Source organism: Pagrus major, chromosome 24 (assembly GCF_040436345.1).
Source record: "Pagrus major chromosome 24, Pma_NU_1.0".
Lineage (NCBI taxonomy): Eukaryota > Metazoa > Chordata > Actinopteri > Spariformes > Sparidae > Pagrus > Pagrus major.
Window position 1 is genome coordinate 10,958,904 of NC_133238.1, and position 24,078 is coordinate 10,982,981.

At 42.3% G+C, this 24,078-nt stretch overlaps 1 protein-coding gene across 1 annotated transcript; it reads left to right on the forward strand.

Annotated features, from left to right (window-relative positions):
* The first annotated feature begins 257 nt into the window (after nucleotides 1–257).
* rnd3a (Rho family GTPase 3a) lies at nucleotides 258–14,662 on the forward strand. Its single transcript, XM_073462134.1, has 5 exons — nucleotides 258–568; nucleotides 889–976; nucleotides 10,163–10,272; nucleotides 11,868–12,002; nucleotides 12,258–14,662. The coding sequence occupies exons 1-5, from the start codon at nucleotides 419–421 to the stop codon at nucleotides 12,504–12,506; spliced, it is 732 nt and encodes a 243-aa protein (XP_073318235.1). The 5' UTR covers nucleotides 258–418; the 3' UTR covers nucleotides 12,507–14,662.
* The last annotated feature ends 9,416 nt before the right edge of the window (nucleotides 14,663–24,078 follow it).

Below are 24,078 nucleotides of genomic sequence, written 5' to 3' on the forward strand. Positions count from 1 at the left end.
TACCACTGAAAAGGCTACTTTGTCTTAATGTGCTTGTTTTTTTAAAAACAACTTCTGTCTTCGGTTTATTTTAATGTTAATCACCTTGTATGTATTTGTTATGGAAGTTGCGGTCCGAAGGGGGGCGCCATGATGGAGGACGGGCCGGGGCCGGCAGGCTGCTGTGTGGAGGCTCGCGGGAGGGACGAGCCTCGTGCAGACCGCTGCCATTGGCTCCTGCGACGTTATAAATACAGGCAAATGGCATTTACCGGCTCAGAGCAGGCGGAGACACAGGGGGAGGCAGGCAGGCAGTAAGGCAGGCAAGTTGGGAGGCACCTCGACCGCATCTGTCGCTTCACTGTTCATCTACGACGACGCAGGCAAGGCACCAGAGGATTGGGACTCATTTTTTTACACTTAATCCCGACGGAAATCAATGAAGGAGAGACGCTCGTGTCAGAAATCATCTCTGAAATCCGGCATGGATCCCAGTCAGAGTGTGAAGTGTAAGATAGTGGTGGTGGGAGACAGCCAGTGCGGAAAGACTGCCCTGCTTCACGTGTTCGCCAAGGACTGTTTCCCTGAGGTGAGACCCTGCAGAGTGATGCTGCTAATTAACCTGCTTTTATTAATACACTGGGCTGTTATAAGCAAACATGTCGTATGTTTTATGGAGATGGATGTGACAGATGCTCCAATAATGATGAAGGACATTACCTTTATGATGCATGTATGTGTACATTAAACTGTGCTGTAGTATTGTGATACAAGTTGAGCATGTACAGGTAGTTACAACTGCAGCTGCACACATAGATGTAGTGTCATTCCTCTGTTTACAAGCTTATTTCTTGTCATTTTTCAAAGTTGCAACACTTAATTTTCTTATGCTTCCCATCTTTCCTGCAGAGCTATGTCCCCACCGTGTTCGAAAACTACACAGCCAGTTTTGAAATCGACACTCAGAGGATTGAGCTCAGTTTGTGGGACACCTCAGGTAATTACGCCCTCCCTTCTTCCCTCAGCTCTCTCTTGTCTTGCCTGCTCCATGTTTGGGTGTCACTGAGAGTCAGTTGTGGTGCAATGTGGGGACATGTCCAAACATGCAGGTCACTTGTGCAAAAAGCTTCCTGTGACCCCTGTGGACATGCCGCTCCCGCTGATAAGAAATGATCCGGTAGAGGTACAGTTTCATCCGGAGTTTGGCCACGTCCTCTTAAATTAAAGGAGCGCTATGTAGTTTTTGGAAAAGTTGTAATCAGAAGAGAAAAATCTTAATAGATAAACAAACTCTCTTTGTCTTCATGACTGATAAACAAACTGACCTTAAAGGACAACACAATTTCATACTGTCTTACTTTGTTTATATGTGGCGGACCCTGCCACCTTTCTAGCTTCAAACAGATCAGTCATGGGAGCAATAACTATTTCTGAGTTTGTATTATTACCTCATTAATATTGTAAATAGTCAAATTCTGTGTTTGAATTTATTCTCCAAAACTACATAGTGCCCCTTTAACGCCACACGCTGAGGTATTCTCCTTACACCATGAGCCATAAAGAGGCTCAGGCTCGCATTTTTTTTGAATAATGAAATTAATCTCTGACCCATTTTAATCAATAAAGCTGGGTTAATCCTTTTCTCTGGAGTCTGGAGTTGCTGCTCCTACAAGCCAGGCACGTTTCCTGCTCACATTGTGAAAGCCGCTCACCTTTTACCTACATAGAAATGGTTATAGTCTTATAAGCTATAAGTGTTAACACAGAAATGCATCAAAGTGCAGTGTTTTGATTTATGAATTCCTCCCGGCCGAGCAAATCGAAAGCAGAAACAGGAAAGGAACGATAATGACAGGCTGAACGGAGCTCATATTCATACATCTGGAGAACATACTTTGAAATTCTCCCCATTGGGGTTTTTGGGAAAGTTTTGTTGTGCAACACGTGTACTGACTCTCTGGTTTTTATCGCTTTGTTGGTCGGACTTTGTGTTCAGGGTCCAAACCAGCTGCTGCATCCCCTGTGTGTTTGTGTGTGCTTAAATGTGTGTTTGAGGGTAAACAAACCCACTTTCCCATCCATCAATGCCCGAGCAGTGAATAGCACAGCAGTCAGGCGTGAGTGAGGCGTATGGTGCGTGTGTGCGAGCATTTGGTGTGTGTGTGTTAGGAGAGAGTGTGTGTGTGTGTGTGTGTGTGTGTGTGTGTGTGTGGGTGTGATGGGCGGGGACAAGCACACAGCCAGCTGTTGCGGGTCTCTGGCCTGGAATTCCTGAGCGATGTTTGAGTAACTTTCCCGAATGTGGAGATCAGCATGAAAAACGTTCGTCCTCCTCGGAAAAGAAACAAAGAAACAGAGTCAGTTTATAGTAAGCATCATTAATAAATGGTAAATTTATAGTTAAGTAATCATTAGTTAATAGTTATTTCACTGTTAACAACCAATGAAATGTTTTATAAACAATAATTTGAGCAGTTGTTTACGTAAAGTTGCAACCAATGTTTATAATACTTTGTAAATGTTTAATAAATACTTTGTAGTTTGTGTATAAACATTTGGATGTAAGTTATATTTATAAACCTTATAATTGCTTGGTAATTGTTTTATAAAGCATTTAATTCTTTCTCCACTATTAACTTAGCATTAATTAACTATTTATTAATGATGCTTACTATAAAGTGTTACCATCATTTTTTACAAATTCTGATTTCACACAAATTTTGACCATTGGATCTCATTTGGGCAGCAGCCGCTACACAAAGTCAGATTTTTACTGTTTTACAGTTAAACTCGGCATCAGCACATAGTCCTCGTTTTCAGGCGTTGTAACAGTACAAGTGAGCAAAACAAGGAGCTCACATTTCAAATTCTTCCACCCCTACAGAATGTGTGTTTTTGTTGAAGTGGAGAGGCGAAGAAATGAAAGCCGGCCAGAGTGAGAATTTTGTTTTATTGCACTGTGTTGGCCGGTCGCCTGGAGCCATTTTTCTTTTTCTCTCTCTGCTTCATAAAACAGCGAGGGGGGGACGCGGTTCCTATTAGATCAGCGGGTCTGAGATGGAGCCAGCCCCCACCCACCCCCTCCGCCTTCCTTCAATCCTCACCCAACACACACAAGCATGCACACACACCCAGTGACTGATTGATACAGCTTTCGGCTTGACTGGTCCCTTTGTAGAGAGACACCCATCGTCTATGGCCAATCCAATTGATCCGTTATCTCCAGAGGTGTGCTGGGGGGGGTGCAGTATGTGTGTGTATGTGTGTTTGACCCCAGCATGCACTCGGACAAAGACCAGGACGCAGAGATGAAGACAAACACTCCATACTTCCACCCCCCCTCCCTCACAAACACACACCGTGGTGGTCTTTGTTCTGCTGTGATGAGTGGCCTAATGAGCAGCCTGGTGTGTGTGTGTGTTTAAAAGGGAGGGTGATGAGAGTAATTTGGGTCATTAAGGTAAATGCCTGCCAGTTGTATTGCCTTCCATTTGTCCCCCACCCTGCTCGTCTGAGCTAGCTTTGCCTCCCCTGACTGAGGGTGGGGCCCGTCGGGGCCGAGGCGCAGCCTTTGATGCTTCGCACTTCTTTCACCGGCAGAGGAAGCGGTTTATACTGTCTGTCTGCCCGCCTGCTCGTCTAAATGAGCTGCAAAGGTGTTTGTTTGAGAGTCAAACTGGAGGATAGGAAGAGATAGTGAAGGTAAACAGAACAACCCCTGTGGCTCTGTGCCTGTGTGCCCGAGGCCCCCTCTCATTTTCCTGAGTTGAAAGAGCAAAAATGCATCTGAAAACCTATAACTAGGTAATCTCAGACAGGGCTGCTTAAAACAGCAATTTTCATTTTTGACAATTTAGTTTTTTTCCCCCTTTTTTGTGCTTAGGAGTTTAGGTGGTGATGTCTTTACATTGCTTTTCCACCAGTCCTAAACCCAAAGATATTGAATTTACAGTCACATTAACTGGATCAATAATTGATTAATTTTGGGCCACATGGAGGCTTGACAGCAAGATGTAAACACAACACTGACTATTTGCTAATGGCTATTAGCAGTTAGTTGCTTATGTACACATCAAGCAGCTCCGAATAACATTAGCATTTCATTAGGCTCATAAATGTATGTCCAACATACCTGTTTGCACCAGCTTGTGAGGGAAACATCTGTCTCTGTAGCTGCTAAACGATTTGTTATGTTCACAAGCTAGTTGCTACCTTTCCTTCTGTTGTTTACTGTGTTTCTTATTGCTCTTTAAACAGCCGTTTGTTGCGTGTGAAAACAAAACAATGAGATGAAAGATGCTAAAATGATCTTTTATAACATGATAAATGTATGTCCAGTATTCCTAAATATGTGGCTATTTAGCTGCTAAATGTTCTGCTATGTTCACAAGCTAGTCCCTAACTTTCTTTATACTGTTTCTTTCTGTTTGTTTCTTTTTCTTTGTTCCGCTCTTATAACAGCCGCTTGTTGCATCTGGAAACGATCCCATGAGAGCGCTGAGAGTGAACCTAAACAGTTAAGTTTCAGGCCAGGAAACCAAAACAACGAGCCGAAAGAGGCTAAAATGATCTGACGGGGGTCAGGTGTATAATTCTCAGGCGACCCCTTTCACAGTCATCTGATCCATTGTTTATATTAAACACTGATTAAAGCAGCTTTTAAATTTCTGTCAATCAACTTATCGTTTCGGCGCTAATCCCAGGCTCATGGAAGGTCTGTTTCAACAGATTTTGCACCTTTGTGCTTGTGAAATATTCATAATGTACTTGTCAAATGACTGCAGGAAACATCGAATTAGTAGCTTAGTATTTAGTACTTCATATTTAGAGATGTCTGTTGCAATTTTCTTAAGCTAGGACACATAAAAGCTTCAATAAAAACAGCACAACACAAACTCTTCGGCATTTCCACATCAAGGACTCCCAATGAGACACTTACGTTAGACTCCAAGGATCTCATTTGATGGTATTCATCCTTGGGAACCTTAAGGGAAAATTCTTGTTGTTTTTGTTTGGAGCTGATTGGAACAGCTGCCAACTTTGCGCATTAAAAGATGACCCACTTTGACAAACAGGAAGAAAGTCAGATAAAGGAGTTTGAAAGGAAGATACAGGATGACATGGTTTGGTCAGATGATCACTTCCTTCTGTAGTTTCTCGAGCATGTTGCATGTGCCGTTTCCCCCATAATGCCGGACAGCTTGGCTATGGGACGTTTTCATGCACCCAGTAAGCCCCTCAGCCGCTCACACACACTGTGCCCCCTCCATTCCTCCGTCGGCAGCCATTGTTGCACTGGATCACATTTCTGGGCTCAGCGAATTGGAGCCGCATGTCTGGCATTCCTCAGACTAAAGGTTTCTACTTCCTCCTCCACAAAGACCCCTATTGTACCCAGCAGGCCCAGATCCTTGGCGGGGTGAAAGAGAAGTGGCGTGGTTCACTAAAGCCCTACCTCGTTTCTAAAAGGGAAATTGAATCACAGTGGAATTTGCCGGCTGGCGAGAGAGCATTGAGCCGTTGTTGGATATACAGTGTATGAACTAAGGGACATTGGAATTCTGGGAGAGATTAATGGACTTCCTGTCTGCTAATGTCATGGAAATACTGTGTGATGTTACACCTGACATTAAAACCTGTATCCGGTCTTGACACTGAACACTTTGCATTCTGGGCTCTCCGTGTCCCGCTGTTCACCTGCTCAAATATGCTGCCTGTTTGAAAGCCAATGTTAAACTTCACTGGTGTTTTTGTGTTAGCTGTAGTGTGGTCGCACTTGATTCACACTTTGTTGTTAATGTGGCTTTGAGTGTCCTTAACAGCACCTACAGAGCTCATTACTGTGGATCTCAACAGTGGTCCATTCACATGTGGATGTTAGCTTTTCATTCAGTTGGATTACTGTTGGAGTGTTTGTCTTGTTGAACCCTTCCACAGTAAAGGAGTTACATCTGGACAACTGGATCATAAGTAAAGCAAGTTTTGGCCAAACAACTGTAGGGCTGGATTTCTTATTGTTGCATTGTGTAATATCTTAACATATTTAACGGTGTTGTAACTTAATTGTAACTTAACATTATATTGATACAAAGTAACATCACACATACGTCATTGTATCATATCTTATGGTAACAAATAGTAACATTGTAACTAAACATGTTGATACAAAGTAACATATGACATACATCTTTGTATCGTATCCTATGGTAACAAGTATTAACATTGTAACTTAACATTATATTGATACAAAGTAACATCACACATACAGATGTATCATCTTATGGTAACACATAGTAACACTGTATGTTGATATTATATTGCAACGATGTAACTATGCACATATATAATCGGATCATATAATATTGTACTGTCACATTGCATCATAACATATGTAAATGGTAATATCATTACATGTCGTATTGCATTGTAAGACATTGTAATATGTGTTATTGTGTCATTAAGCATTTGATGCCGTTTCAAATTTTAAGTGGCAGGATGGCAGTGTTTGCACCAACAGATATCTTGGTAACCACAGCAACTACAGCAGATATTGGTTCAGGTTACTTCAGTTTAAATTGCTCCCTGTCTCCTCTGTTTGTGTTGGATGTGTCTGGCTGCTGAGAGGTTATATATTTAAGCTGGATGGTGTAGGATGGCTCGACGTGCCTGTTGGTGTTTGTTGTTTCCACAGGTGTTCCCGAAGGCTTAATGCCTCCCTCCACACAGACACACACACACATGCTCACTGCCCCTCCGCTCAGTTTTGCTCAGCTATGTTAGCTATGCAGTAAATCAGCAGGCCTGCAGACCTGTTGCCATACCTCCAGACTGTCAGAGGCAGCTGGCTTACCTCAGGACTATGTGTGCTTGTGTGAGATAAAGTACATTTCCATGTCAGTAAGCCATTTGTGTAAAGGCTTCCTACAGGTATTTGGATGTCTCGAACATCATGGAATATTTAAGAAACAGTATCCCAGACAGGCAACATCCAGAAATGTCCGGATTTTTTTTAGTTTTTTGGTGGAAGTCGGGGAACATCTGGGAATTTGAATAATGACTCACATTACATGAATAGAGCAGTATGTATTTTCCAACTCGTTTCATGTGTATTTATTGCATTAAGCGATGCCTTTCATCCCAGCTGTCGTGGAAATGAGCCTGAAAAAGCACATTAGCAAACCAGGAAGGAAGGACGTTTTTACATCTTGGAAGGGATTCTACTCGGTCATGGAAAGTCATTTGGTTTTTCATCAGGACCACAGTGGAAGTTGGGTATTGTTTCACGTTATAGCACAGCATCCTCCTAATGTCAGTGTGCACGACAGTATTCATTTGCTGTGAGCGAGACGCAAGGGAGGATATGTTCAAGAGAAGGCGAGGGGGCTGGAGAGTGTGTGTCACTGTGTGTTTAAAGGACAAGGAGGGTGGACAGGGTGTGTGTCTTCCTTCCAGATTTAGAGATCCTGTGGGAGAACAATGACAGGAGCTAATTAGATGACAGTCACCAGGTCTTTGTCCGTGTGTGTATACTGTGTGTGCGTTAGCTGTGGGATTTCCTCTTATCTTTCCAGTTGGCAGGAAGATGACCTCGAAGCACAGTTTAGTCTCAGACGCAGGCCTAATGCAGTTACGACTGCTGTAAACGGCAAACAAGAAGGAAAACGTCTCCTATTAAAATCCTCCTGAAAACCATTAGACCTGTATACACACACTTCACCGCGCCACATGCAAATTTTTGATCCTCTCTGAAAGTTGCCGCTCTTCATTTTCCTGTTTATGTTGTGCAGCTGGAAATAGTTTGCCGAGATGCACTCAGGGAGCTTTGCAGCTATAAATACTTTAATCTCCAGGTGAAATTCACAGGGATACGCGCAGACACTCAGAGACACTTTGAAAACAAGACCTCACACACCGCACCCAGCAACTCAGATATGTGTGTTTCATCTCATTCGGGGTGGTGAATACAATCAATTCATTGGAAAATGTCAAGCGACTGCAGTTTACCCTTTCAGTGGCAGGGTCCTATTTTTCCTGTGATTGGTTCCAGGCGGTGAGGGCTGAACAAAAAAAAGAAGAAGGGAAACAATGAAATGTGGTCGTGATTGATTGTGAGACAGCCATGAAAAATGGGAAATAAATTCTTGTGGGGGGGATCGCACATTCCTCATTGCCTCGTACTTCCTGTGTTGTGTCTGCGATAGCTGCTCAGTGTCAAGACTTTTTGTTTAGGTGGTGTCACCTATCAGACGGCTTTCCAAGAGATCCTCAGAGAGCGAGCTGGAAAAGCAGAAAAGTCGTTGGGAAATAACGAGCCCGTGCCCATCTGAAACACATTATGTTTAGATCAAGACATTAAAATAAATTATTCTGTGTAGTTCCTGGCGGCTTCACTTCCCTCACAGGCAGTTTTTCATATAGTTAAATCCATGAAGACAGAATTAGCTACATCCTGGACGGCCTGCCTGTATTGACATTTGAGGAAATGATACTTTCAAATTCAGGGTTTGAGCCAGAGCACGGCATTGTGTCGTCAAACATAAATTGTCCTTTCAGTAATAGCCCCAAATAAAATCCAGGGCTGTGAAACTGGTAGCCTGTAAACGTTTATTGCAAATCAGTGTCTGTAGCCAAATGTGGTTTGTTAGCAAGAAACGCCAGCTCTGTGCTGTTTTGATATTTAAAAAGTTAGCAAGGATCCTCTTTTTGCTGTCTACATCGAGGACAAAGAGAGTTATTGCCATAAAACGAACTAACATCAGATAAACGTATTTTCCAGAGCTCTGTGCTATAGCTAGCAAGAAGTCAAGTAGGCTATTGACCGGCAGCTAGTGCTATCAGATAGTTGATGATAGTCTGAGTGCTTTTCATACTTTTTAGCACGATATCAATAATTTGATCAGCTAAATCTGGATTTCTGAGGATTACAAAAATATTGATTAGTGGCACAGACAAGGACTTATTTCTAATATTCTCATATAATTTTGATATTAATTTGTTGCATTTGGTGGTTGCACAGTTTTCAGAGTATTGTTGACCCCTAGCTAAGTTTGAATCCGCCCATGTGACCTCCGAACACTGACAATGCCTGATTGCAGAGACGGATACAGTTCAGATTTCTGTGCAGCAATGGTTGGTTTATTGCGCACACATCAGCTGGTGTCGTGCTTTGTTCTGCGCTGCCCAGGCCTGGAAGGAAACGTGGATTGTTTAAACGGTGTCGTCTCCCATCCAGACTGTTTAGATTAGGATAACTAGATCCCTGTGTGTGTGTGTGTGCATGTGACAGTGCATTCCAGGCCTTTTTTCCACAGCAGTGTTTGGAAAGGACCTCCCAGGGGGACCTTCAGTTGCCCAAAAACAAAATTCTCCAGATTTTTGGCAGCCGCTTGTGTGTGGTCAGCTCTAGCTTGTCATGTGATCTTGACTCACCTTGACATGACGCCACCCTCTCCTCCCCTCCTCCACCTCCCCTTCCTCTCCGGAGATGTTTCAGTCTGGCGTAGAGATGGGCGTCTCCCTCACACATGGCTTCAATTTTGAGGAGGGAGTCATTTCCTCGCTCTGAAGTTCTCTGTTTCTCCGGAGAGGATTTCTTCAACAAGTGATCTTGTCGCAGTCAGCACATATTTTCTACTGATGCGGCGTTATTTGTTTTTCTCGCCTGGTTGCCATGGATTATGGCTGAGCTGCAATCATGTCGTGAGAATAACTGTCAGAAATGCTTTGGAGTGTAAAGCGATGATCTGGCCGTGTTCATGCATTCTAGAAAGTATGTTTTAATGTTTCATGTAGTCGCTGCCCCTCGCTTTAGGTATTTCTTCTTTCAGTACAGCTACAACTCAGTGTCCTTGAGTAAAAAAAAGTTATTGAACTGGAAAACCAGGACTAATCCAGCCTTGTGACACAAGTACAATTTTATGTCTGTAAAGCATTGACGGCAAGATTTGTACTGGTGTCCCTGGAGCTGAATCTTTGTTCAGAGTATCCCATTATGGCCTTCAACAGCAAACTGAAGCCATCATGAGCAGAGTGGTCGAGTTGTTTTCTGCAGGCCAGTCTTAAAATCAGAAGGATGACATGAAAAATTGCATTGACCTGGTTTATGTACATTTGTGAGTGCCCTACAGCTTCAAAGAGCAGTCAACTGAATCTGAATTTCGTTTCTTGTTTTCCTTTGTTTCAGGATCTCCGTACTACGACAATGTCAGGCCCCTCTCCTATCCGGACTCTGACGCCGTCCTCATCTGTTTCGACATCAGCCGCCCTGAAACACTCGACAGCGTGCTGAAAAAGGTTTGTTGCTCTTTTTTTTTAATGCCACTTTCATTCAAGAGGCGTTCATCAAGCCTTTGATTAAGCCTTTAAACTCCAAACATTCCTCTCCTTTGATTTAGTTTGATCTGCTGACAAAGACCATGGTGCATTTAACTGGATCAAAAGTCTAGGTCTACGGTCAAACGATTTTTTGGAGTCTCGGTCACATCAGATCTCGTGATGTGAAGTCGTAAAGCTGTAGTGTGACCGGAAAGTCGCTGGGTCAAATCACCAGAGGGGCTGGAAGTTTCTCACATGGAGCTGCTGGGTGATTAACATATGACTGTGGTCGAACTGGTTGATTCCCACAGGTCAGACTGTGTCCTGAACACAAAGCATGACATGCAGCCTCAGTCATCTGACTGTCATGGTACTAAAAATGTAAAACCATTGTTCTCTACAGTTAAAATACACCTGGCATGTGCTCTTCTTTTGTAAGGAACTTCCTGTTTCCATGGTGTTTATTTTAGCTGTCCATAAAAATTAAATTTTGGGTTTTGGCAAGTCTGTATGTTGGACCCAATCCAAAACAGAACCATGGAAAAACCTACATGACCTTGGCATCAATAAATTGTTTTTTATAGAAAAAGACAGTCTTAAAGTCACCCAAGAACAAATAGACCATGATCTCAACCCAACCCGGAACCAATCGGACCCAACCATCTTATTTATTCGGCCTAAAACTTAACTGATTGAATCTAGAAATTGAAGCTACAGCCATGTGTGGCAGCCATATTGGAGGGTCTAAATGTTTTCACCACACACCCAGCTACGGTAGTGTTAAATCACGTTGGTGTTGGCTCGTGAACAGCTGTATTGTTTTATTCATCTGTTCTGCACACTGTAATCTGTCATTAGCAGTAATTAGGAACTTGTTTTGCAGTTGTTCTGCTTACTGGGCTGTTTGCTCACATGCTTCAATGTGAGCGTCTGGTGATCAAACTGTGGGGTTGTGTTCGCTAAAGGTAATGTTTCAGGCAGTGAGCGTCCAGATTAGAATGAGCGTTGGTCGAGGCTTTTTAGTCAAGTGGTCTTTGTGCAGACAGAAGGTGATACACACACACTGTACGAAACAACTTCCTCTTTGGATGTCGATGAACTTGATCCCCTGACCAGCCAGCCAGCCAGCCAGTCAGCCCTGAGGCACATTAGCCCCAGATTAAAGCCCCTGGAGAAATGCCATTGATCACAGAGCATTTATTGTTGTCAGGGAGGAAACATGGGGATTATTTGTAGTTCCTTTCCAGGGTTCAAAGCGTGAGGGGCTCCAGGAAGTGGCAGCTGTAACCTTTGTACTTAAAGGACGGGTGACGGGGGTAGAGCTCATGGGATTTTGTGGCCAACATGCATATTTTGTCAAATATTTGAACCCTTTATTGGGTTTAATCATCATTCTCATGCATTAGGCTTTGGTTGGTCTTTTGAGAAAATGGTGCTTAATATCAATCTTCTACTCATTATACCCTTTTGTTTAACATCAGTGGTAGATAATTTTCCCATTTTTCTCACTGTTGAACGACTTAAGAAGAAACATTGAATGTTGCGTGATTACAAGCTTTTGTCTTTCTCCACAGTGGAAAGGGGAGATCCAGGAGTTTTGTCCCAACACTAAGATGCTGTTGGTTGGATGTAAGTCGGACCTGCGCACCGACCTGAGCACACTGGTGGAGCTTTCCAACCACAGACAGACACCAGTATCTTATGACCAGGTATGATTACCAGCATTGTAACATTTTTAAACTCTAGAAATTTGAATGAAACGTGCAATGAGTAAATCGGTTTTGTGACCGAGATCATTAATGAATAATCCCTCATTGTACACTATGTTAAGCCGTGTTTAACTGATCCCTAAGAGCGAAAATCCTTCCGTCATCTTTGACGCGAGTGCTTAGAAATGCGTTGACCTCTTGCTAACCTGAGCCTTTTCGTCCGGTGGTGACCATATCTGACCTCTTCCTCCTCAGGGCTCCAGCATGGCGAAGCAGATCTCGGCGCCCTACATCGAGTGCTCGGCCCAGCAGTCGGAGAACAGCGTCAGAGACATTTTCCACGTGGCGACGCTGGCTTGCATCAACAAAAACAACAAAAACGTCAAGCGCAGCAAGGCCGCCCGCGGGAACAAGAGGATTTCACACATGCCCGGAAGGCCCGACCTGGCGGCTGTGGCCTCGGACCTCCGGAAGGACAAAGCCAAAAGTTGCTCGGTCATGTGACTGATCAGACTGAGGAGGATTAGACTGAGAATGAGGACAGAGCACAGTGCAAGCAGGAAGCTATGGGGCAGCACTCTTTCCTGCATGTTAAAGACCCCTTATTTGTCTGGAAAGGGGTTTTATAAGCTTCAATTGATGTACATGTTACTGGAATACTCTGCACCAATGAAAACTCAATGCGTAGTAGCGTCCCAACCCATGTGGCCCCCCGCCCCACCAGACGAGGAAGCTATCTGTCAGCGAGCTACCTGCTCGGGGAAGTGACCCGCTTCCTCTGGGACGACGAAGCGGATGCGGTCGAGGCTTTCCACCACCAACAGGAAATGAGCGGGAGGAGTGATGTCATTAAGAGATGCTCATTCGTAAAGGAAGGGTGTGAGAACATGTGATCTTCTGAATGGGAGCCAAAGCCGGTGATGGGGGTTTGCTGCCTGGGAAAAAAAAAAAAGAGGAGCTGCTGTTGTTTGTGCTGGATCAAAGACTTTTTGCTCGGAGGGTTATACAACAACTCGTCACGGTAGTTGAACTGATTCACTCTCGCCCCTGCTCCTGTAACTGTTAGTGTGTGTGCAGAGGAGCTTAGAGGAGGAATTTCTTAGTCCTGCGTGAAGGAAACCTGACGCTGTTTGTCCCCCTGTCTCTGATATGTTGTCGGTATAATGTGAAGTCGTTGGTGTGTAACTGCATCGTTTCATTTTTAGCTTCATCCCAATGCGTTTCCACCGTGATCCGAGGAGCCGAACAATTCCTCTGGTCACGCCCAAGCTGTTTGAGTCTATAACTGCACGTTTGTACCAGTCAGACAGCCGTTCTGCGCCCGTTTATTTCACCTCAACAGCTATGGATACATGATGACTCTCTGAAGACACATCATGCTAACCGTTCTCCACACTGACGGTTTATGGAGTCATAAGTTAAAATGACTCAAAGCTGTTTTCAGCCTCTTGGATTTGGCCAACAATTCCTTCAATCTGTGTGATGAACAAATGCATTTTAAAACCCTTAATGGACTTTTAATGGGCCCAAAAGCTTTAATTGACCAACATTTGACAAAATTTGAGCAACTGTGTGAAATGTCCAAACAAGGCTGACAGCCAGTTTTGAGCTATGAATCATTTTTCCACTGCACTTTAGGGAGGGAGTGGAAATGAGAACAACAATTAAAGCTTGTTTATTAGGCTCTGAAAACATCAGAGCGTTCTGCTTTGCATTCCCCTGAAGTGTTCAGACTCTGCTGTCTGGCAAAATGTTAAACAACGCCCGGTCACACCAGTGTTTAAAATGGCATACATTTGCAATAAAAATCCTTTCTTGTGAATTTGTGCCATTGCCCATTAGTTAACAGTCTCGGCAGTGCTGACTTTTGAGGGAATGGATAATGAGAAAGTCCATACTGATGGAATCTATTATAGTTAATTAGCTGTGTTGCACCATTCATTTAATACATCTTTTAAATAAACTGTGTGAACTTAGTGTGCTGTTAGCAGCCAAGCTAATGAGCTTGCTAATTAGCAAACACTCAGCAGACTTAGCAAACTTGGATAGCTTTTTTCCCCCGTCAGTAACGCTTCATTGCAGAGCTCCAGCTATTCATTGATTAGTCGATGGACAGGAAATCAACTATTTGGGGTAAACAATACAGAAAAAAAGGTAAGGGAGCTATTGTGTCTGACCTGGCTTGCTAGCATTAGCGGTTAGCTCCCCAGCTATATTTTGCCACTTTCTGGTGTGACCAGGCCTTTTTCTTAAAATTGGATAATATTATTTCCCCCCCATGGTTTGGTAACTTTAGTGTTTGGGTTTTATAACCCTTAGCCCTGTGGGTCTCAAGTGTTTTTAAAGTTGTGGTTTTCTCTCTAACAACAGTGCAATTAATGAGCTGTTCAAATATCAAAAGGTATTGATGCACTTTCAATGTTACTTTCAAACTTTCCCAATTAGCTTGTTCAAAATGCCAGCGCTGTCACATTAGACAGCTCAGTGGCCCCGACTCTTATCTTCATTTTCTAATCTGTCGTCTCCTCCCCCATGTACATTATCATGTTTTTTCTTGAATGTTGATGTCACCTTCAAATGTCTTTGCCGATGTTGTTGCCGCAATATTTATTGAATTATATATTTTCCCTTTAGAATAAATGCAAATGGAATTGAAGAAAGTGTGTTTTCTGTTCATTGAGAGAAAAAAACGGTATAGAATGGAAATAGTTTTACAATCTTATCACTACCACAACATCCAGTCCACTCATAGGAAACACAGATGTCCTCAGTTTGAAGCAAACAGATTGTAGATGAATATATCCTACAGGGAAGCTGATTTGTGAAAAACTGTGTTCTCTAAGAATACATTTACACATCTTTACAATCTCAATTAGATGCAAATGAGTTTTGAGACCATACTTGTACGACATAATAAGGCTGATAGCAAGCTGACATTTGGTACTTACCATTTTTATCTGGTCAAGCTCAGGCTGCTATCTAGGACATACTAATTATTTTTCATCTTAAAGTTGACTTCATATGGAAACCAATATGTTGAAATGGTATTTCTTACATCAACTGGAGATGGTAATTCCCTGTGTGGTTATTCAGTAGTTCAGGTATCAGATACAGGCTGAAGCAGGTAAACATGTGGACCACAGCACCTGTGGTGTAAACAACTTAATGCCAGGCACATCTGTGTGTTTATGTAAAGAGCTTTTCAATCATAGCCATATTGCACAGGTGCCAGCTTTCTGAGAGAAAAATTGGACATAAAGTACCTCATGAATAAATGCAAAATGTTTCCAAGAAGCCACTACACCATCTCAGCCATGAAACAGATACATAACCCAGCAGCTGAATCGACTAAAAAGTACAAGAGGGAAGAAAAATCAACTTCCTCATTTTGAACAGGAAATGAAATAAGTTGAAATGCACAAACATTAGGTTTGGTTGTACTGATTCTGAGTTCAGATAAGGTATATACTGACTGCTTTTGTTTGCCTTCATCCTTTAATTGCACTAATTTGGACAAAGGACACACCTGTGATCTGCTGTCATGATTGCACAGGTGCGGCTGATATAAGGCCAGTTAGTTACACTCAGACAAAGCCTCGCAGCTGAAATGTGATGGTAGCCTTTGTTTGCTCTCCCTGACAAAAAGCTTTTTACATGTGCAGTACACAGACATGCCCGGAGTCAAATCTCTTAGAAACCATAAATACAGCCGGTATTTTCCTCGGGGTTTATATGTGCTTTGGTGGATTATGCAAAGTTTGCTTTTGCCAGACTGTGTAGGGCAGTGTATTATTTTTAAAGACCCATCTAAATGGAGATGAGATGTGAGCTTGTGACAGGGAGGTTTATTGATGTCCGAACGGGGAAAATTTGGGTGTGGAATGAAGCTAGTCATGTCAACAATACTGTAAATCCTCTGCTGGGCCCTGTGCTTCGTACACAGATAACTGAATTAACTTTATTTGATTTTTGAGGATTTGACACAAGCCTGTTTCTTCTCAGTCCTCCCGGCCTGGCTTAAAGTTATATGGAGATGTTGTCATAGTAACAAGTCTTTAAGCCCAAACCTGCAAACGTTGGGTTTATTCACAGTTTGGTGGACCAAATCCTTTCATCTCGAACCCCAGATGAAGTCATTTTCAGATACAAATACACTAATTGAAAGATGATGATATGATTTCAGATGAGAACATGATTATCGTCTGAAATATCATCAAAATCTGTGGGTGTATTTGTTTTATTTTCACAGTTATTAGTCAAATCGGCTACACAATAGTACATTTCACTATGAACAAAAGAAGTGTATTCAATCAATATGTCATTAAAGCTGCAATACAAAAAGAATTGGCCACCCATTGGATTAAAACGGCCAACAAATAGGGGCAGCATGTCACCAGAGAAACTGCTAACTGTATGCTATTAGCATACAGTTAGCAATAGCCTGTTAGCTCAGTTAGCCCTGCAGCTAGTCCAACCACTAGGGAAGCACTAGCAACAGAGTTTTGGACTGCTTGGTACAAAGAGGTTTTCAGGTCCGGGGCTAGATGGTTAGCAGGCTAACTGCAGCTGGTAACTGCACTACAACACAAAGACGTCTTTGACATAATGTCAAAACTGTTATTTCTTCACATTCTGTTCATCATTTTTAGTACATTTTTGATTTTTTTTTTTAACTAAAATTCTTCTGTATAGCACCTTGTGTGAAAGTTATAGCCTAAATTGTTGGATTAAAAGCAATTTAAATACATTTTGATAAATTACAGGCAAATCAAATGCTTTGTAAGAGACTTTGGTCATTTCCTTTTAAAATAACAACAGGTTTAAGTTACTTCCTCAGCTTTAAATCAGCTACTGTTCAGCTGCAGTAAAGTGTGCTAAACATATTAGCGCTCATTATTGTCTAAACTCTACTCATGTTTTCTTTATTTAAAATAACTTGATCCAAAGTTAATGAATTAAACAATTTAACTGCGTCCACAGGACCACATTAGCTGGATGAGAATAACAAGATCAGTTAATCCTGCTAACATAATGTTAGCTTGATAAATGGGGCCCAGCTCGTCACAAGTTAAAGTTATGCACAGCAGTTTATGAAAGAAAGAAAAAAAGACTGTGCTGCCTGAGCTTACTGGAAAATATTGTAGATTTCATACTAAATTGGTTAAAATAGTTTACAGAAGAGTGTTAACATTCACATCTTCAGTATGACAACAGTCTTCCCTTTCAGAAAAACAAGTTGGACTTGAGTCCTTGACTGCGTTGACATCTCAGTGAAAAGCAGGTTTTGTAGCAGCTGAATGGAACAAAAAGCTCTCTGTGAGTCAGACCACATCGTCTCGTCTGCCCTGAAAAGCTACAGTATCACTACGAGCAGACAATGTCGCACAGGCCGTGGTAAATTCCCCGGGGCTGCCGAGCATGCAAACTGCTTTTGCTCACATAGCGAGCCTATATATCATGCAATGACTTCATCGCATATATAGGGCCTCAGATGTATGAGGTTGTCAGGGGCAGGAAAACAGGGCTGTCAGGTGGGAAATAAATGTCAGAGATGAAAGACGCACAACTGTGCTCCTTATGGCTGCATGGAGGAGCCTATTTATTTTCCAAGTTACATGCATTAACATTAGATTTAAGTCTCATTTGTGACATTTATTCCTCAGTGACGTGACATACTGAAGCTAAAATATCCAAATATCCCAACAGCCCTTATAAAACGTAAAGTTTTTAGTATCTTTAAAGGTCCAGTGCGTAGGATTTAGGAAGATCTATTGGCAGAAATGGAAGATAGTAATCAAAATTACACTTTTGTTCGTGTATAATCACCTGAAATTTAGAACAGTTGTGTTTTTGTCATGTTAGAATGATCCTTTATATCTACAGAGGGAGCGTGTCCTCGTCCAGGTAGTCTGCCATGTTGCACCGCCATGTTTCTACAGTAGCCCAGAACGGACAAACTAAACACCGGCTCTAGAGTGGAGCTTTCACGTTTTTAGCAGCCACATTATATTCTTTTTAATTGCAAAATTAAAGGACTAGTTTGACATTCTTTGGGAAATAAGCCTGTTACACGCTTTTTGTCGAGACTTAACGCTAGCAGCCGATTAGCATAAACAGCTAGCCTCGCTTTATTAGAAGGTGGCTACCAGCACCTCTGCCCCTGTGTAAGAAATCAGGCACATAATCCCTCATAAAATGGGGTAATGTTTCTTTTATACACTTAGATTTTGTAGTTTTGCAGTTTTTGCCTGTTTTCCTGTCTTTGTGCTAAGCTAAGCTAATCGGCTACTGGCCACAGCATTACAATGAGTATTCAGACATGTGAGTGGTGTCCATTTTCTCATCTAACTCTGAAGAGAAGTTGAAAAACATATTCTCCAAGAATGTTGGAGAAAGTTTTCCTTTCAGCTTTTTGTTGGAGTGGCAATGTTCAACAAAACAGCTACAATCAGGTTTCAGTCCTCCAGCAAGGCGTCTTTCAGGAGTCGGTTTTACTTCTTTATTCACCAGACACACAAGGGAGTAGTCTGTTGTGCAAGATGTAGATCATCTAACACTTTCTCCACCCATAGCCCAGCCTCGTAAACCAGAGTGTAATATGTCTGGCATTTGAGTGAAGAACCCAACTTTTTTTGTGCTCTTCTTGAAAGACAAGTGGAAAAACCAGTTTTCTTGCTTCCATTGTTGTTCCTCTTCGTACACTTTCTCCCCACGTGGATGCATATTTGAATGGCGATGTCCAGCTGAGTTCTCTGAGGCTTGTTGAAGTGCTTTTTTTGGAAATGTAGGACACAAGGTAAAATGAGACTGGGTAGGGAAGAAGAAATGCATTGCATGTTGTCTACTTTCCTGCAACAGCAGTTAGAGGCAACATGTCCAACATGCAGCTGTTCTTTTACAGATGTTTACACCTTGAGTCATGTCACTGCTGACTCACTATAATAAACTGACCATTACAAAGAAAACAACATCCATGCATCTATTTAGCCTTAATTCTACAGCTGGGGCTGGACTGTAGTGGTATTTTTCCTGACCCAGATACTGTAATAAGTAAGGAATCCCACTTAAGCAGAGCGCTGGTCTTAAACACTCCCTATGGGTGGGCTGAGCTGGCAAAAAATCTGTCTTTAGCAAGTCTGCATCCACCCTGTCCTGTACTGTATGTCCCACAACGCCTCATTTTACCCAGCCATGTTGTATAAGTATGAGAGGTGAAGTGAGCTAATCCACTGATTGCAGATGTGATGCAAGTGATTTCCAGAGTTCTCCCAAGGTTGTGTTCTTAATATGCAGCTGGTCTAGATACACTGTGTGTGTTTGGTAGCCATGCTAGTGTTGAGGCTATAGGAATGGCTATGTTAGTCCACATTGGTCCAGAATGGAGTACTTCAGCAACTATTGGACGACATGAAATCTTGTACTGACATTCACGGTCCTCAGAGGATGAATCCTGAAGACTTTATGGATCTCCTGACTTTTTATCTAGCACCAACAACAGGTCATGACGTTGACTGTTTTTTTTTAGTGAAATACCTCAACTATTTTTCAATGGATTGCCACAACATTTTGTACAGACATTCATAGTCCCCAGAGGGTGAATCCTACTAACTCTGGTGATCACCTGCCTTAACCTCTCGCTCCGTAATGAGATTAACATTTTTGATTTAAGTTAAATATCTTGACAACTATTGGACAGATTACCATGAAGGTTGGTTCAGACACTCATGTTCCCCAGAGGATGAATTCAGTGATCCCTTAACTTCCATCTAGCACCGTCATCAGGTTAAATTTGTCCAGCACTTTGGTTTATGAGCAAACACCTGCACAAATAATGACATCTCCATCAGCCACAGCGCTACTTTGTGTCTTCTCACTAATTAGCAAATGCTATCATGCTAACATTAGCCCATTGGTATTGTCACTTTGAGCCTTCCTAGCATTTAGCTCAAAGCACCACTACATTAATCCCACAGAGCGACTAGCATGGCTGTAAACTCATTTGTTGTTCATTACCAAACTCTGTCACACCCACTGACAAACAGACCGACACAGACATGACTCACACACACATACAGTGGTGGCATTTATGAGAGAAATGTGACAAGAAGCCATTCCTATCTGGCGCATGTGAAAAGGTTGAGCTCCATTGTACGTAGCCTTTGGCAGCTCAGTCCCAACAGACAGAAATTGTCTGAAGAAAAGAGATTAGAGGATCTTGTTGTCATATTCTTTTGTTTACGCCCGTCCATTAATCTGACAGGAGACAAACTGTGTGTGCTCGGAAACGGAGCCGGAAGGTGCCATTCCTCATTGGGCATTTTTCTCAATTTCACACATATGTGGAGTTTTTCCGAATGTGATTGCTTTTTTTTTTACTTCAATTCATAAAGCGCAAATCTGTAAACTATCTTAAGACAATTTTAAACTGTCAATCAGGATTTCTCACCTTGATAAATAGTTTTAATATTGAGCCAAAGATCCTTTACTCTCCGGTGAAAAACAGAATAAAATGTTTAATCCATCTGCAGTAACAGGCTTAGAGAGAGAAGGTCACTGTTCATCACCATCTTTATAGGAGCGAAAGAGCTCTTTTTCATCTTGATTAAGAAATAAAATTTGCTCGGATGAACTGTTACGCCAAAAGCAACAACTCGATTGAGCGCAAGTCATCATCTATCATCCACATATTGCTTTGTAGGTGCGATCGACTGCCTGATATTGAGCCGGGTGAAGTTGAGGCTGAGGTGGAAGCAAGCTGTTGTGTTTCATGCAACAGCTCAATAAAGCAGAAGTCGCCCACGGAAATATCCACACACACTCTTCAAGTCCTCTGTATGTAAATCTGCAGGCTGCCCCAAGTTGTCGGTGTGTGTGAGAGCGACCGCTAACCCCGACCCCCACGCAGTTTTTCTATTTTCCTGCAGGACCAGCTGGGACGGACACAGACTGGGAGCGTGTGGATCAATAGGTCTAAACTGGTGGTGCATTGTCCCCCCCAACCCCACCCCGATCCTCCTGCCTCAGACAATCAGTCATGCACAGCTGTAAAATAGAGACGGGCTGAAAGCGAAACAATGGGCCGATTTTACAGAAAAAAGCTTGCGAGAAAAGAGGATGAAGAGAAGAACGTGTTCCCTGTGGCTGTGAGGCGAGGAAGCGGCTTGGCCTTAATGACAAGCCTTTAGTTCATTGTGAATGAAGTGGTGCAACATGGGAAAAAATGTGGCTTAATCTAAAATGCTGACACAAGTAGGCAAAATAGAGTGTGGGACCTCGGTATGCAAGGTTTACTCAGATAATGACTCACGAAGCAAAGTCTGTCTTCACGTTTAAATCTGCATTCTTATTCTTTTCATGATCAAATCATACTTTCTTTAAGAGCTCTAATTGTTTTTGTAAAGAAAACTTTGACTAATTTTGACCTCATGCAATCCACCACTCAGTTGTTATTTCAATTATTTTCCTGAAACTGAAAACTTTTTCTCCCTGGCTCACTGCTGCCCTCCATGGGGGATTGATTTTGGAGAAGACTGTGGGAAACGGCAGGAAAACCTTTTCATGCCTCTTGGTGGAATTTTTCTGCGGTGAACTGCAGAGCTGCTTCCAAATAACCAGAAAAGTTCCTGACTCATGTTTTATTGGAAGCACAGTTTGCCAGTAAGCGAAAAGTGCCAGATTTTTCTGTGGATTTTGGCACAAACTGAGCTGATACAAGCGAGCTTGAAGTTATTTCGACATTCAAACTTGATATAAAACTGTGCAAAAATACTTTACAGGTTTTTATATTCTGAACTGGATTCCCTCATCTTTCTCCAACATCCTCTCTGGGTCTTGTTTGCCATATGTCTGAGCCTCACTGTGGGCTACATCCAGACCACTGACCTCCTACATCTCTCCTCTCCTTGCCATCTGCTCCCCGGCTTGGCCTTTTTGGTCAGAGGCCAAATGTTGACTGACTCGACACATGTCTGAGCACGTTGTCAGGAAAGAGTCCCCATCGCCTGCTTAAGCTCTGAATTTATCTACTTCATATCAGTCAACATCATGTACGCTACAGTGGGCAGGAGCCAATGATCCACTGGGGACACATGAACACTCTCCTGTAACATGAAAACCTCTTGTTCTGCATGTTAGCCCATGTTTCAACCTTGTCTATAACCCTTTTTTAAATCCCCAAATCCTCAGAAGCCCACTAAGCAGAGTGTAGAGACCTTGAGATTAGCTGCACTTTGATTATTTATAATTCAAACAGCTGGATTTCGATGTTAAATGTTAAAACAATCTGACTAGAAGGAACAGAAAAGTAGTGTTTGGATTCTATTTTAGCCTTTCTAGCTACTGTGATGGCAATGAGGGTATCTCCTCCACTTCAGTCCAGACTGAAATATCACAACAACTATAGGGTGGCATGACATTTTGTACAGATATTCAGCATCTCAAGAGGATGAATCCAACTGAATTATGTGGCTTCCTGACTTTGTTTTGTGCCACCAGCACATCAGGAGGTAATGTGTGTGTTTTTTGACTAAAAGATCTGGATAACTATTGGATGCATTTGATATGAAATTAGGCACCAATACTCATGTTCCCCAGAGGATGAACCTTACTGACTTTGTTGATTTCCTGGCTTTTTATTTTGTGCCACCGTCATGAGGTAACGTGTGTTTTTTAAGGGAAAAATCTGTAGAACTACACGATGAATTTGACGTGAAATGAGGCACACATGTTCATGTTCCCCAGGGATGAATCACATTTAACATTTAACTCAACAGGTCATAACTTCAATTTCCCCAATATCTTAGTTTATGACCGAACACCTGCAAAACTATTGACATTACCCCCAGCCTCATACTTACATACTTTCTGTTTAGTGCTAAATAGCAAATATTAGCATGCTAACATGCTGAACTAAAATCTTTTTACATTGCTTAAGATCAGCATATTAGCGTTATGATTGTGAGCATGATAACATGTAATCATTACATCATTTTTTTAAAATATTGAACACCACTATATAAATAATAAGGTGACTGTATCAACTTGGATATTTGTACTGTTGCGTCAAACCAGACATTACAATAAAAACACATTAATAAGAGCACAGGCAAATATTAGCCTGAGATAAACACAGCCAAGCCGATTGGTCACAAAGTTAATCATTAGACATCTTCCAGGGCCTCATCTGCTTATCTAGTGATGTGGCCCTGACCCCAAGGTTGAGACCTAAAGGAACTCAACAAGAGGCAGAGCATGACTTATACAAAAGCAATGCATTTTTATAATGAAGGCAACATTTAGGTGCAATACAGAAGAATTTGGGTTCAAAACATCCAAACATTAAGATATCTACTAAAGTTAGCACGCTAAACAGCTAGCCCCGGGCCTGTTCTGTCTCATAATACCACTCCCAGCTCCCAGTCTCGACCGCTACATACACGGCTAACTAGTTATAGTTAGCAGTAATTAGCGGTTACTCAGCTTACATGCTTCTCCCCATTTGTTTGGAGCGACCTCCGACTGGTAGCCAGTTCTTACATACTGCACTACCTTTTCAAATGTGTATTTTGTGATCTAGCAGAGTCATTTCCAAAGCAAACTTGAAGTGACTGAAAGAATGCAAACATGATCAATTTGGGTGTGTAATGATTGCGAGGCAGTGGCTCCGCTTTCATCAGCTAGACAAATTTGTTTTTTGTGATTCAGCCAGCGAAGACACTCACACTGCACACACTTCTCTCCATCTTCTCAAGCAGCCTCTCCTCCAGGCTTTAACCTCATTAACCTCTGCTCTAACCGCTTCCTGTTTAGCGGCCCCAGACCTGGTTTTGGCCCACACACACACGAACACACACACACACTTGGGTCATAATTTGTCCAACTTCCAGCCAGCTCTCAATGAAGCATTACCGCCTGCGAGTGTGGGTTTTGTTTATTTATTAGTTAATTTACAGTATCTCCATGAGCCGAGGACCCCCTAAAGATTAGAGAAAATGGAGCATCGCGAAAATCACTTTGTGTGTGTGCTGTGTGAGAGACACACAGGGAGCGTCTCCCCCCCCCCTCCTGCTGAGTGTGT

Excerpts from the sequence above, each read along its gene's own strand:
- rnd3a (XM_073462134.1), top strand. The coding sequence starts at position 419 with ATGAAGGAGAGACGCTCGTGTCAGAAATCATCTCTGAAATCCGGCATG. Across the intron at positions 977-10,162 it reads CAGTTTGTGGGACACCTCAG|GATCTCCGTACTACGACAAT; the intron begins GTAATTACGCCC and ends CCTTTGTTTCAG. Across the intron at positions 12,003-12,257 it reads CACCAGTATCTTATGACCAG|GGCTCCAGCATGGCGAAGCA; the intron begins GTATGATTACCA and ends CTTCCTCCTCAG.